The sequence below is a fragment of the Phoxinus phoxinus genome, assembly GCF_949152265.1.
Source record: "Phoxinus phoxinus genome assembly, chromosome: 1".
Lineage (NCBI taxonomy): Eukaryota > Metazoa > Chordata > Actinopteri > Cypriniformes > Leuciscidae > Phoxinus > Phoxinus phoxinus.
Window position 1 is genome coordinate 26,436,133 of NC_136876.1, and position 12,181 is coordinate 26,448,313.

Sequence of the window (12,181 nt, forward strand, 5' to 3'; positions counted from 1 at the left end):
GTTGCTGTGTCAATATTCAATTTCTCTAAATGGCATCTCCCTGGAGCTGCCTGTGGTTTGGATTTCATTCGTCCTTCAGTTGTGTTTTCTCTGGCTTAACTCGTCAATGGAAAGATATTGATCAATAAAAGAATGGAGGAAAAAGGAACAAAAGGGACATTGAAGGAAGTGTTTTCGAATCAGAATTTGCTCTCGCTCCCCTGGAATTCGGTCGCCCTCTCGCTCGTGCACATGAACATACACTGAGATAAGGTGTAATGGATTTATGTGATGTCAGATTAAACAGCGTGGATTGAAGCAGATCGGGGTGGTCTGTTGATCCCTTTCTAAGCGCAGTAGATTTTACACTAGTCTCAGCATTCGACAGACCACCCACAATCTGTTCACTGGCTGTCTGATACTTGGAGCTCTGGCTTAACTTACCAGCTACAAACTGAATGGCTGGCTTTACACAATGTACATGAGCACACAGTCTGTCTGGAAACAAAGCTTAGGTTTAGGTTTGGTTAAGAGGATATGATGCTAGGTTAGTGTGTATATTACTGTAGTAGTAAAAACAAATTTAGCATTTATAATGTTACCAAATATTTATATTTCAAATAAATGCTGAAATGGTATGCATCAAAGTATCATGAATTTCACACATATATTAAGCAGCACTGTATTAAAGCGCACCAGACCAGACCTCGAGATCGCCCAAAATGTCCGGGACTCGACTCCTACTTTCCACACTCGCCATTCACTACGCCTACATTATTATATTATTTGACACTGACATGTACGTGCCAGCTTTGCAGGTCATGCATTCTGCTTCACAATGCTAAAACGCACATCAACTGATCACTTGTTTAGCGATCATGTAAACACTACATTCAGATTCACCAATCGAAATTAATTCAGTCCGATTGAAACAAAAGGCGTGCATGTAAACAGAATGCATGCCGACCACAGAAACCAAAAGCCGAAATCCGGCGCATGAATCCGACGCTTGTGGCCACCCGCACGAGCCGCAACACAGCGAGGAACAGCTGTGGCCGGAGCAGCCGCTGCAGCAAAGAAGCGAGACCCGCCCGGCGGTCAGGAGGAAGAGCCCGGGCAGACTTGAGCTGGGACGGTCTAACTCGTCAAGGAGATTTACGATAAAACGGTGACTTTTCAGTTTCAAGTCAACTGTAACCAGTAGGCGTGGCCTCGTAGGAAAGTGAAAGTACATTCTGGGAGTTCTTGTCTTTCATCCACATGAGCCAAAAATAAATTTTCTGGCTTTTCTCAGTCTAGAAGGCACCAACTTCTAAAATAATTTCAAATTTCTACTACATAAATGACCCAATTTAAATACACATTCATCTTTCCAGCGGTGAAGTGTCCCTTTAAGGATCTGTTAATAATAATAATTGTTTCTTGAGCAGAAAATCGGCATAGAATGATTTCAGAAGGATCATTTGACACTGAAAATAGAAAATGCTTATTTTAAATTGTAATATTTACTGTTTTACTGTATTTTTGTTCAAATACATTCAGCCTTGGTGTGGAAAAGAGACTTTTTCAAAAACATAATCAATTCATGTCAATAAGTTTCCTCCTGTATAAGTTGGTGGATCTTGGCTAGAATAAGCCGCAGACATGCAGTACTTATGGTGCATACAGTCTCAGTGTACTCTCATCACCCCTGATCTTTTCCTAACTGACGTTCCGCAAGGAATTGTTCAGGTTTAAACTCTCTTTTCTCTGACCTTTGTATCATACGAGAGGTCACAGACTCACTGAGGAACTTATGCCTGCTGTCATGAGCTGATCTTGTCCATGCAACAATGCACACCCTCCTGAACAGCAATGCAGTGATCTGAAATGACCTCTCCACATTTACCTCTCCTTTTATCCATCCCAACCTCTCTCTCTCTCTCTCTCTCTCTCTCTCTCTCTCTCTCTCTCTCTCTCTCTCTCTCTCTCTCTCTCTCTCTCTCTCTCTCTCTCTCTCTCTCTCTCTCTCTCTCTCTCTCTGTCTCTGTCTCTGTCTCTGTCTCTCTCTGTCTCTCTGTCTCTCTGTCTCTCTGTCTACAGCCTGAGGAACTGACTGATGTCCTGGAGATTTGTAACATAGTGTTTACCAGTATGTTCACCCTGGAGATGATTCTCAAGCTCACTGCATTTGGCTTCTTTTCATATCTGAGAAATCCCTATAACATCTTTGATGGCATTATTGTGATCATCAGGTAAATGTATTTACTTTTATAGTTTGTCAATAAAATCACATTGTGGTTGCTATGCATTTTTTAAATTGTAATGATTATATTTGAAATTATAATTTTTTTATCAAAATAATGATACTGTTATATGGGTGTTTCTTCAAATGTGGTAATTTTTTTTGGTCCTGTGGACACATTTTTCACGCACTCACTAGACTATTTAATTTGTGAACTATCAATGTCTAACAAGAGATTTTCTCTCCCTCAAAGTAATTAAATACTTTGCAAAATGATGTAGCATTCAATGGTGGAAATTATTTTGATTAAATTACAGATTCTTTTGTTTTGTTAAGGCTTATTTCAAAGCTAGCATTTTATGTATCATAAATGCACACTTTTTGCATATTATTTTGACAAAAAAAAGAGTTTGGCTGACAATAACTCAAAAATAAAATTGTGATATTAACCTAGTTTTTTTCTTTTTCTTTGCACGTTTCATCTCAAACATAATTACTGACACTATTGTCTTCTTGGTAACCATGTAGACTTTAGCAAAAACTTTTTTCAGAGCAAAACATTTTGGTATAGTTAAAATGAAACTACAATAGAAAGTCAGAAAAAAAATTCAGCATATTTTTAAACTTAACATACGTAAATCCATCATAAACTATTATTACAATATTATATTATTAAGATTGAAAGTATATGATGATGACTAATGATCACAAATCATGAAGACAAAAGATTTCCCCATGCAGATTTCTCAACGAATTCACTGCGTTGACCAACAGAAAGCTGCTTGGTTTGAAAGTAACTAAAGTGTGAGCTGTGCTTCATATCACTACAATACTAACAATAGACAATTGACAAAATTTCACAAAAGTGCCTGCAGTTAAAGAAACACCCTTTTATACAATTGAATCAATGCTTTTTTGTGTATGTGTGTATAGTGTATGCGAGATCGTTGGGCAGTCTGACGGGGGTCTGTCCGTCCTGAGGACGTTCAGGCTGTTGAGGGTCATAAAGCTGGTGCGGTTCATGCCAGCTCTGCGCAGACAGCTGGTGGTCCTGATGAAGACCATGGACAATGTGGCCACCTTCTGCATGTTACTAATGCTCTTTATCTTCATATTCAGGTGGGTTGGGCTTTGTTATTGCATTCCAGTGGGTCTCGTATGCAATTATTAGTGAATGAAACCCAATGTGTTTCATATCTGTGTGCTTACTCATAGTCTATGTCCATATCCGAGCTCACGCTTGTTTGTATTAAACGCAACACACTTTATCACACAAAGCAGCCTGGGTTTATAAAATCCCACACCTGACAGCAGCCCCCTCCTCGCAGCTGGATCACGCCGGGCTCTGCATGGCTGAGCGTCTCAGCTGCACAGGCTGCTCAGAGCACACCTTAGCTTCAGTTGCGAGTGACAGGCCCATAAGGATCAGAGTGAGATTGATGGAGAGCAGAACAATAACACTCAGGCCCCTGGTGCCCACTGACTCACCCGCCTCTCCCCTGCAGCGCTGCAATTCCAGCAGAGTGCACCGAGACAGATGGAGGCTACTGCAGGATTGAGTGCATAAACCAATCCTGCCGATCCGTCTTTCCCACTCACGTTTAGCTTTCAGCACCCCCAACCCCCTCCCCCCACCAAGCATCTCAATTTATAACCCCTCATCTGAAAACGATGCCCTGATTTATGTCTCTTAAATGGATAGTTGTCCCCAGCCTGTGGGTACAGTCAACAGGCTTTAGTAACTGTTAGCAGATGTCTCGGATGACGTGTCTTTGGAGGAAATGGAGAGAATGAATCAGCATTACAGACTGGAAGCTATAGTTGTGCCAATTATTAATCCGCTTCACCATTGCTCTGCCGCATAGAGAACTGTTTTACACAAATTAAGTTTGTCTTTCACTAGGTGTTTTGAATGGAGTTTTGTGGGATGTTGTGGTGAAAGTAATGCATTATAAAAAAAAAATTACTTTTTAGGAAAAGGCACATTAAGTTTCTATTTTGTCTTATTTTTTCTTTCTTCAAAAGTGAGATTCGTTCACTTTCACTCATTCATTCACTCACTCACTGATTCACTCATTCATTCACTCGCTCATTCATTCTCTCTCTCTCTCTCACTCACTCGCTCATGGATTCACTCACTCATTCATTCATTCACTTACTCACTTTCAGAAACATATAATACTAAAACAAAATTCAGCTAAACACCATGTTTTTTTCAGCCTGTTTAAAATCTGATTTAAACATCTTATAGATTTTATATAGGCGTATTTCATACAAGCACTTTATATTTCATATATAGACATTCTGTAATACTTTATTTTACAGTGTCTCTGTTACACATCTTACATGTACTTACTATAAAAATAACAGTAAATAATGCATAATTACAAGCAGCTAACTCTAAACCAAACCCTAACCATAACCCTAGTTATGTAGTGAGTACATGTCGTTAATTAACATGGCAGAGTACTTAAATGTTTAATTACACTGTAACAAGGACACCTTAAAATAAAGTGTAACCAGACATTCGTAATGTCTTAAGTTGTGCGCAACCATTAACAACCAGGCTGGAGCCAGTTGTCAAGACAACAGCAAAGTTTATTTCGACCATACCTGCGAGTACCATGGTAGAGCAACTCTAAGGCAGCACCGGTGTTATTATAATTTACTAAAACTACAAATATAATACAAATAAAAAAAATGTCAAAAATGTAAAAAACTTTAACTTTTATTTCAGCTTGTTGATAAGGAAACATTTAGTTTAACTTCGTGTACTAATATAACTCAAACTTAAACTGAAATAAAAATGTATAAGCTATATCGACATATAAACAAATGAATAAAATCCCCCCAAAACAGCAAAACTTTTACTAAGATTAAAAGGAAAATGAAAAAATGAAAACATTCAAAATATTACTAAAATCTATAATAGCATGCGATACCAAAATAACACTGGGTAGCACCAGATTTTGTTATTTTGTCCACTATTCTGATTTATTTTTGCTTAGCATTATTTTTAAATTTAAAAGCACTTTTTTTAATTGAAAAGAAATCGTTGCTGTGCGTCAAAAGCATGACACGTATTCTCTAGAACAACGGTCGGCAACCTATGGCATGCGTAGGGATAATTCCAGATGCAAATGGATTGTCGAATTTGCACGCTTGCGCAGGTTAAAATCTCAAACTTTAATAGTATTTATTGCGCCTAACTTAACTAAGCAGACTGTGTGAATATGAGGAATAATAATTACCTTAAAATGCATGTCCTTATGCAAGTCCAAAGGACTTTATTTAAATTAAATACATGCACTTCTTTAGCTATTGGCACATGACAGTGATTATCCCTCCTTGTGCCAATGCTGGCACGCATGCATGTATGCCATAGGTTGCCGACCCCCTCTCTAGATCTACACAACTCACACATATAGTACTACAATACTTATACGCCTTACATGAATGAGAGTTGTTCAGTTATAACTCAGATATTATGGTTTAACTAACACATTATTTTACTTATTCCTTTAAAAATAAAATGTGAAGTGGTCTGTCACTTGTAACACATTACCACCAACACTGCATGCATATGTTTTTAGTATCACCTCTGTCTCATTTATCTCGTGTTGCATTCTGAATTCTGTGTTCGTCTCTCCAACGTGACTGATCTCATCTTTGGCTGCTGTCCAACCAGGACATATGTCTCCTCACATAGCACTGATATCATTTTTATAGGCCCCTCACCTCTGACAGACTCATTCATCTCACATCCTGTTGATCGGAAACATACGGTATCAGAATATCTAAACGTGAGATTAACATTCAAAGCTTGTTTGTTTTTGCAGTATTCTGGGAATGCACATATTCGGCTGTAAGTTCAGCCTGAAGACAGAGGCTGGGGACACGGTTCCTGACAGAAAAAACTTCGACTCCCTGCTTTGGGCTATTGTCACGGTGTTTCAGGTGCGTAGCGCTCTCAAAACTCATCTTACTTATGAAAGCACTGCTGCAGGTGATGGGGAACACAGGGCAACTGGGAGCTGGGTGAAAACACAATTTAATCACACACACCTGGGTATTCTCTGCAGAGTTGAAATATTTTTAGACTAGTACATGCTATAAAAAAAATAATAATAATATATATATATATATATATATATGCCTGTTTTATTATATAAAATAAAAAGATAGGAAAAAGTAATTATACATAATATATCTAATTATTTATTTATTTAATACATTTTCTCCCTAGTTTAATCTAAAGTTAAACAGTATTTGATAACATTTGTCATTTGTGTGTGTGTGTGTGTGTGTGTGTGTGTGTGTGTGTGTGTGTGTGTGTGTGTGTGTGTGTGTGTGTGTGTGTGTGTGTGTGTGTGTGTGTGTGTGTGTGTGTGTGTGTGTGTGTGTGTGTGTGTGTGTGTGTGTGTGTGTGTGTGTGTGTGTGTGTGTGTGTGTGTGTCTGCAGATCCTAACTCAAGAGGACTGGAACATGGTTTTGTATAATGGCATGGCCTCTACCTCCCCCCTGGCAGCCCTGTATTTTGTCGCGCTCATGACTTTTGGGAACTACGTTTTGTTCAATCTGCTTGTGGCCATCTTAGTTGAAGGATTTCAGGCTGAGGTAAGGTACTCACCTTAGGGCATCTGGGTAATTGAGTGTTTTGGTTGATGCACAAAGCAATCCTAGACGTAACAGGTCCAATACCTTTAAGGTTTAGTTTCTGAATTTGAAAATTTCATGCCCAATGAGGTTATTTGAATACATTCTCCTGAAAGCATCTGGTGGCTGTGATGCTTTCCTTAACAAGGTCAAATTTGTGCAGGTGTTTAGCAACAAAATGACAGCAAGAACATGCCGTGGCTCTAATATCTTACCGCTGTCCTAGGGCATTTTTCCAAAGGCTTTTGTTGCCGGTGAATATATTTTCAGTGTGCATGCTTGTATAAATAGGGTTTCACGGGCAAGTATCCAGTCTGCAGGAGTAGGTTATCTCTCCAGGGAGCTTGTAGAATTGCGCCTCCAGGTTATGGTCTAGATCTGAGGCACTATGTGAGGGTGAATGGGGAACTAGAGCAAATGCGACTGACTTTCAGAGGGAGGGCAACTAGATGACATGTCTATTATAAAATGCTCATGGCTGTTTAGTTATTTTACAAGAGAAATTATGTCTCTCACACTCGTTTTTTATTTGTCTATGGTTCACACAGCACTAGAATACCATTGTTAACCCTATTTTGCAGTGGAAAGTATGGTTATGTGAAAATGATGTTTTATAATCAACCTCACTTTAAAAGTGAAATCTGTGCTGTATGAATGGACTTGATCAGTATTTGCTTCATAACTCAACCTTACTTTTTTTCTTGTGTCGTTTTGACCTTTTTCTGTCTGAAACAGGGCGATGCTAACCGTTCATACTCGGATGATGACAGATCCTCTTGTAACTTAGATGAAACAGAGAAAAAGGACTCGCTCCAGCTGTCAGGTACTGAGCTGTGGAATAATTGAAGAAGTGTTATAAAAGCACAGCTGTGTTTTCCTGTGTTTCTGAACCTTCTGGGAAATACTGTGGTTTTTCATTTTGGTTCATTCTGAGCAGAAACAGTATTTTGAGGTTCAGAACTCCTTTACAAATTAACTAAATGATAGGTTAATAACAGTCTTTAAAATTTCTGGTACACTGCGTGCGCTATGGTCAGTTACAGTACATGTTATTAAAGTAATATTCATACAGTAAGCCTCCAGTTTTTTGAATTCCAGTGTTTGGAATTAGTCAGACCAAGTCATTTAGTCCTGTACTGTTCAAAGGTTTGGGGACAGTAAGATTTTTATATATATATATAAATATATAGAAATTAATTAAAGCTGCAGTCCAAAACTTTTGGCGCTCTAGTGGTTAATAAACAGAACTGCATGCGTGTTGCGGAAGAACATTGTAGCTGGAACTACCTCTCTCTGTTAATGTCTGGGCTACTCCGCAGTGGTACGACCCATACCAGCCTAAACTAGTCCAAATATAAACTCTTATTATAGGTGTACCGTGGTGATTCAGGATAATACAAAAACACGGTTAGGAAAATGGATTCATGATGTATTCTCTTATTATATCAATTTTGTACACAAAAAAGTTACAGACCGCAGCTTTTATTAATGAATTACTTCAGCAAGGATTCATTAAATTGATCAAAAGTGACCGTAAAGACATTTATAATATTACAAAAGTTTTCTATTCCAATTAAATGTTAATACATAAATATTAAGCAGCACATCTGTTTTCAACATTGATAATAATTGACCATCAAATCATCATAAAAAGATTTCTGAAGGATCATGTGACACTGAATACTGGAGTAATGATGCTGAAAGTTTTTCATCACAGAAATAAACTACATTTCTAAATATACTAAAATAGAAAAGAGTTATTTTATTTTTGTGCTAATATTTTTTACAATATTACTGGTTTACAGTATTTTTGATCAAATAAATGCAGCCTTGGTGATCAGAATGTGAGAGAATTTTTACCGACTCCAAACTTTTGAGTATTTGTAAGTATTTTTTTGAGCATATGTGACCCACATGAATATGCTGTAGCCGTACTAACACAATACACAATGAAATATCCGAGTCTCTACATTTTAGTTGCTTAAAACTTCAGAAAATTGAACCAGGCCCAGACTAGGGACACAATTTCAGGCCTGGAAATCTCACTCTCCTCCAGGCCATCCCATACACCCACAACAAATTTTGAAACCACAGACAACCCTATTTTTTTGTATGGCTATCTCATAAAAAAGGTCTAAATCAGGGGTCGGCACCCTTTTTGAGTTAATCACTGTGCCACAACCCCATGTAAAAATACACATACAAATATTTTAAATATTTATAATAGCTAACATAGGAAAAAGTGCAAAACCTGAAATATTTCTGAAGCAATCCCCTCTCTTTCTGACTTTTCACGATTGGATAGCTATCCGATCAGAGAAAACACATGAAGTGACTAGCTACGCATGAACAGAGTTTCCACATGCATCACAGTCATTTTGATGTGTGTGGAATGTTTAATAGGACTCAATATACTTGGTTGAATATCTCCAAAATGTATAGCATTGACTATGTACAGCGGAACAAGCTGCAAGCTGTCAATCAGTAACTTGTGTGTGCGTGATGCCCAGTGGACGCACTAATGGTTTATCAAGAGGTTCATCAGAGCTGCGTGCTTTCATTGACTTGCGCAGTTTAATTCTCACACTTTAATAGTAGGCTATTAATAACTCGTACCTTAATAAAACAAGCTGTTTACTATGAGAAATAATAACCTCAAAATGTAGATCTGTATAAATGATGAGGTACTTTATCTGAATGAAACACATAGGCTACACCTCTCTCTCTCTCACACACATGCCATAGGTTGCTGACCCCTGGTCTAAATCCTTAGGCTGGGGCTGTGCAAAATCATTATATATTCTTTGAACTGCACATTCCATATCCTCTCCCTTGTGTGTGTGCTTTTTTGCGATTTCTTATATGCTATGCTTATATTGATATGCTATTCTTGTATCTGTCACTTCTTCTCTAGCAAATCTACTGAACAGAACAGAACCTTGTTGCAAAACAAGCATCTCATAATTTGTTTGCACAAATCTAAACTCATCAAAGTATTACTCTAGGACAATGTGTTGATGCTGTTTTTTTTCATCTAAGAATAATTTAAATACCCAAGATTTAACAAAACTATATTTTATACAAATATAGTTAAACAAATTTTCATAATTTCCTAAATCATTATTCATTAATATGACGACTCATATTTTTGTGCTGTTTTCTGCCCTAGCTCCCTCTTTTCCTATACTATACCATGTCTGCTAAATTACTAATGTAACTTTACAATAGATAATAGTGATGTCCTTTAACATACAGTATTTTGACTGACGGTAGTACTGTAATAGGTTGCTGCCCAATTGCTAGCTTCCTATAGCTTTGGCCACATTTCCTCTTCATCCTCAACTCCCTCGCATTGTTTACTCTATTGGAAACTGTTTGGCAGAGGCGCTGAGCGGACGTGAACCGAATCGTACCGTTGCCAGTCAAGATTAACCGATTTATTATTCATTTATGATTGAATGCTGAATTCGGAAATTATCACTGAGGTACATTGGGAAGGCAATACATTGGGAGGGCAATGATATAAAATAGTAATAATTAAATACAAACAAAAAAATACAAAAAAGGGCAGCGGGCCAAATCAGTTGCCAGTTCACAGGGAATTCTCTTGGTGCTCTCGATGGTCGATGGTCCGGGATTACTGTGAATGATGCATTGAAATGTCTCATTAATATCTGGTGAAGAAAATCATGGTGCTGTGAGATCTGAGGACATGACATTATGAATAATGCATGTACACACTGAAGCTCTCCACAGACAGGAGACAAACCTACATGCTCCCACCAGTGTCGCCTGGCATGAGAGGAGGGTTTAGAGATACCAGAAATCACAGAAGCTTGAAACTTTAATAGGCTTGGTAGAATATACTTCTTAATTTCGCACCACAAACACAAAACAAATTGTTTTTAAACTTACTGTGCCTTGCAATAAGTTAGCTAGTGTTTCCTTCTGATGTTTTTGTGATCTAATCAGTCTTGGCATGTTTGTTTGTGCAGATCCCAAGATTTCCACTTTGACCCCTAATGGGCATCTGGATTTGGCACCTACACCCAACGCCAGAGGCTTGTACCCATCGGAAAGGCTGAGCTTTTCCTTGAGTTCCCGCAAGAGCAGCGTGAGCTCTCTGGGCAGGGCTAGCCTGGAGCAGACGACGCTGGTAAGCCATTGTGCATGCTGCAGTCAACCTGCCATTCATTACAGGGTCTAACTCACAGGGAGGGCACAAAAGCTATATCATACCATTCCAGCAATCCAAAACCCCTTTAAAAAGCACAAAGAACACAATAATTATCCATCGGCTCTGCATGTATTAGCATTTAGCAAACCATTAATAAGACACTTACTCAGCACTTAGAGAGCCGTCTCTACTTGTCTAGCTTGCATTATATTAGCATACACACAGAGGGTCGTTGAACGGGCACTCGAAGAGCTGAGAGCAACTTGTAAACTACATAATTATTTTTACAATGGCTTAAATAATAACAGCCCTTGTGAGAAGGTTGGCTTTTTATAAGGGCTCTAGATGGTGGGGAATTAGCTAAGAATGAGTTGAAAGCATGGTTTGTTTGCATGCGCTGTCTGCTGTTTAAGCCAGATTCCCCAGGAATTATGTGCCAGGTTACACCCAAAACTTTAGTGCATCACATGAGACTATTTTGGTGCTAGGTTGTGGAGAATGCAGTAGACTACCATGATACACTTAAATGTACTATACAGTACATATACTATACATGTAGATCCAGTCAGAGCTGATGTCCTGCGTGGTAGATGCTCACGTTTGAATTGTAACATGCTGATCTACCCGACCGGACATAAGTTGGCACACACTTGCTGCATGTCTCATAAAACAGTAAACGTGTGGAACAGTGGGAGAAAGTGAAGAGCAGACATATGGTTAAGTCTGAAAAAGCTTGACAATGCGAAAGAGAGCTCAATTCAGTCTGGATTTCTGTGCGCACACAGAGAGTCGTCTCTCAGATGTCAGCTCATGTGTCCGTTATTGAGCTCTTTCGCCTCTTTTCACACTTGAAAGGACAAATACACTAAATTACATCAAAATATCAGCTTTGGGGAATATTCACGTATATACAATCAGTTATGTCTTAATATCGGGTGTGTATTAGTGTATTGGATCCCTGCGTTCAACCTTAAAGGGATACTCCTGTTATTCCCTTAACTAAGACGAGTTGATACATACCTCTCTCGTCTCAGTGCGTGCACTTAATTGCTCTGGTGCGCGGTACACTTTGATAGCACTTAGCTACTTCGACTCGGCGCAGTAATATCATCACTCCTGATGATGTTACTGTGATGATATTATT

At 38.5% G+C, this 12,181-nt stretch overlaps 1 protein-coding gene across 4 annotated transcripts in view; it reads left to right on the forward strand.

The window, feature by feature from the left end:
• Nucleotides 1-12,181, forward strand: part of cacna1ia (calcium voltage-gated channel subunit alpha1 Ia) — a 107,028-nt gene that overhangs the window by 43,141 nt on the left and 51,706 nt on the right. For all 4 annotated transcript variants that reach the window (XM_079629342.1, XM_079629344.1, XM_079629343.1 and 1 more), the window contains exons 9-14: nucleotides 2,062-2,213; nucleotides 3,137-3,322; nucleotides 6,043-6,160; nucleotides 6,666-6,821; nucleotides 7,596-7,683; nucleotides 10,856-11,016. In XM_079629342.1, coding sequence (XP_079485468.1) covers nucleotides 2,062-2,213; nucleotides 3,137-3,322; nucleotides 6,043-6,160; nucleotides 6,666-6,821; nucleotides 7,596-7,683; nucleotides 10,856-11,016 — 861 coding nt within the window. The remainder of the gene's footprint in view (nucleotides 1-2,061; nucleotides 2,214-3,136; nucleotides 3,323-6,042; nucleotides 6,161-6,665; nucleotides 6,822-7,595; nucleotides 7,684-10,855; nucleotides 11,017-12,181) is intronic.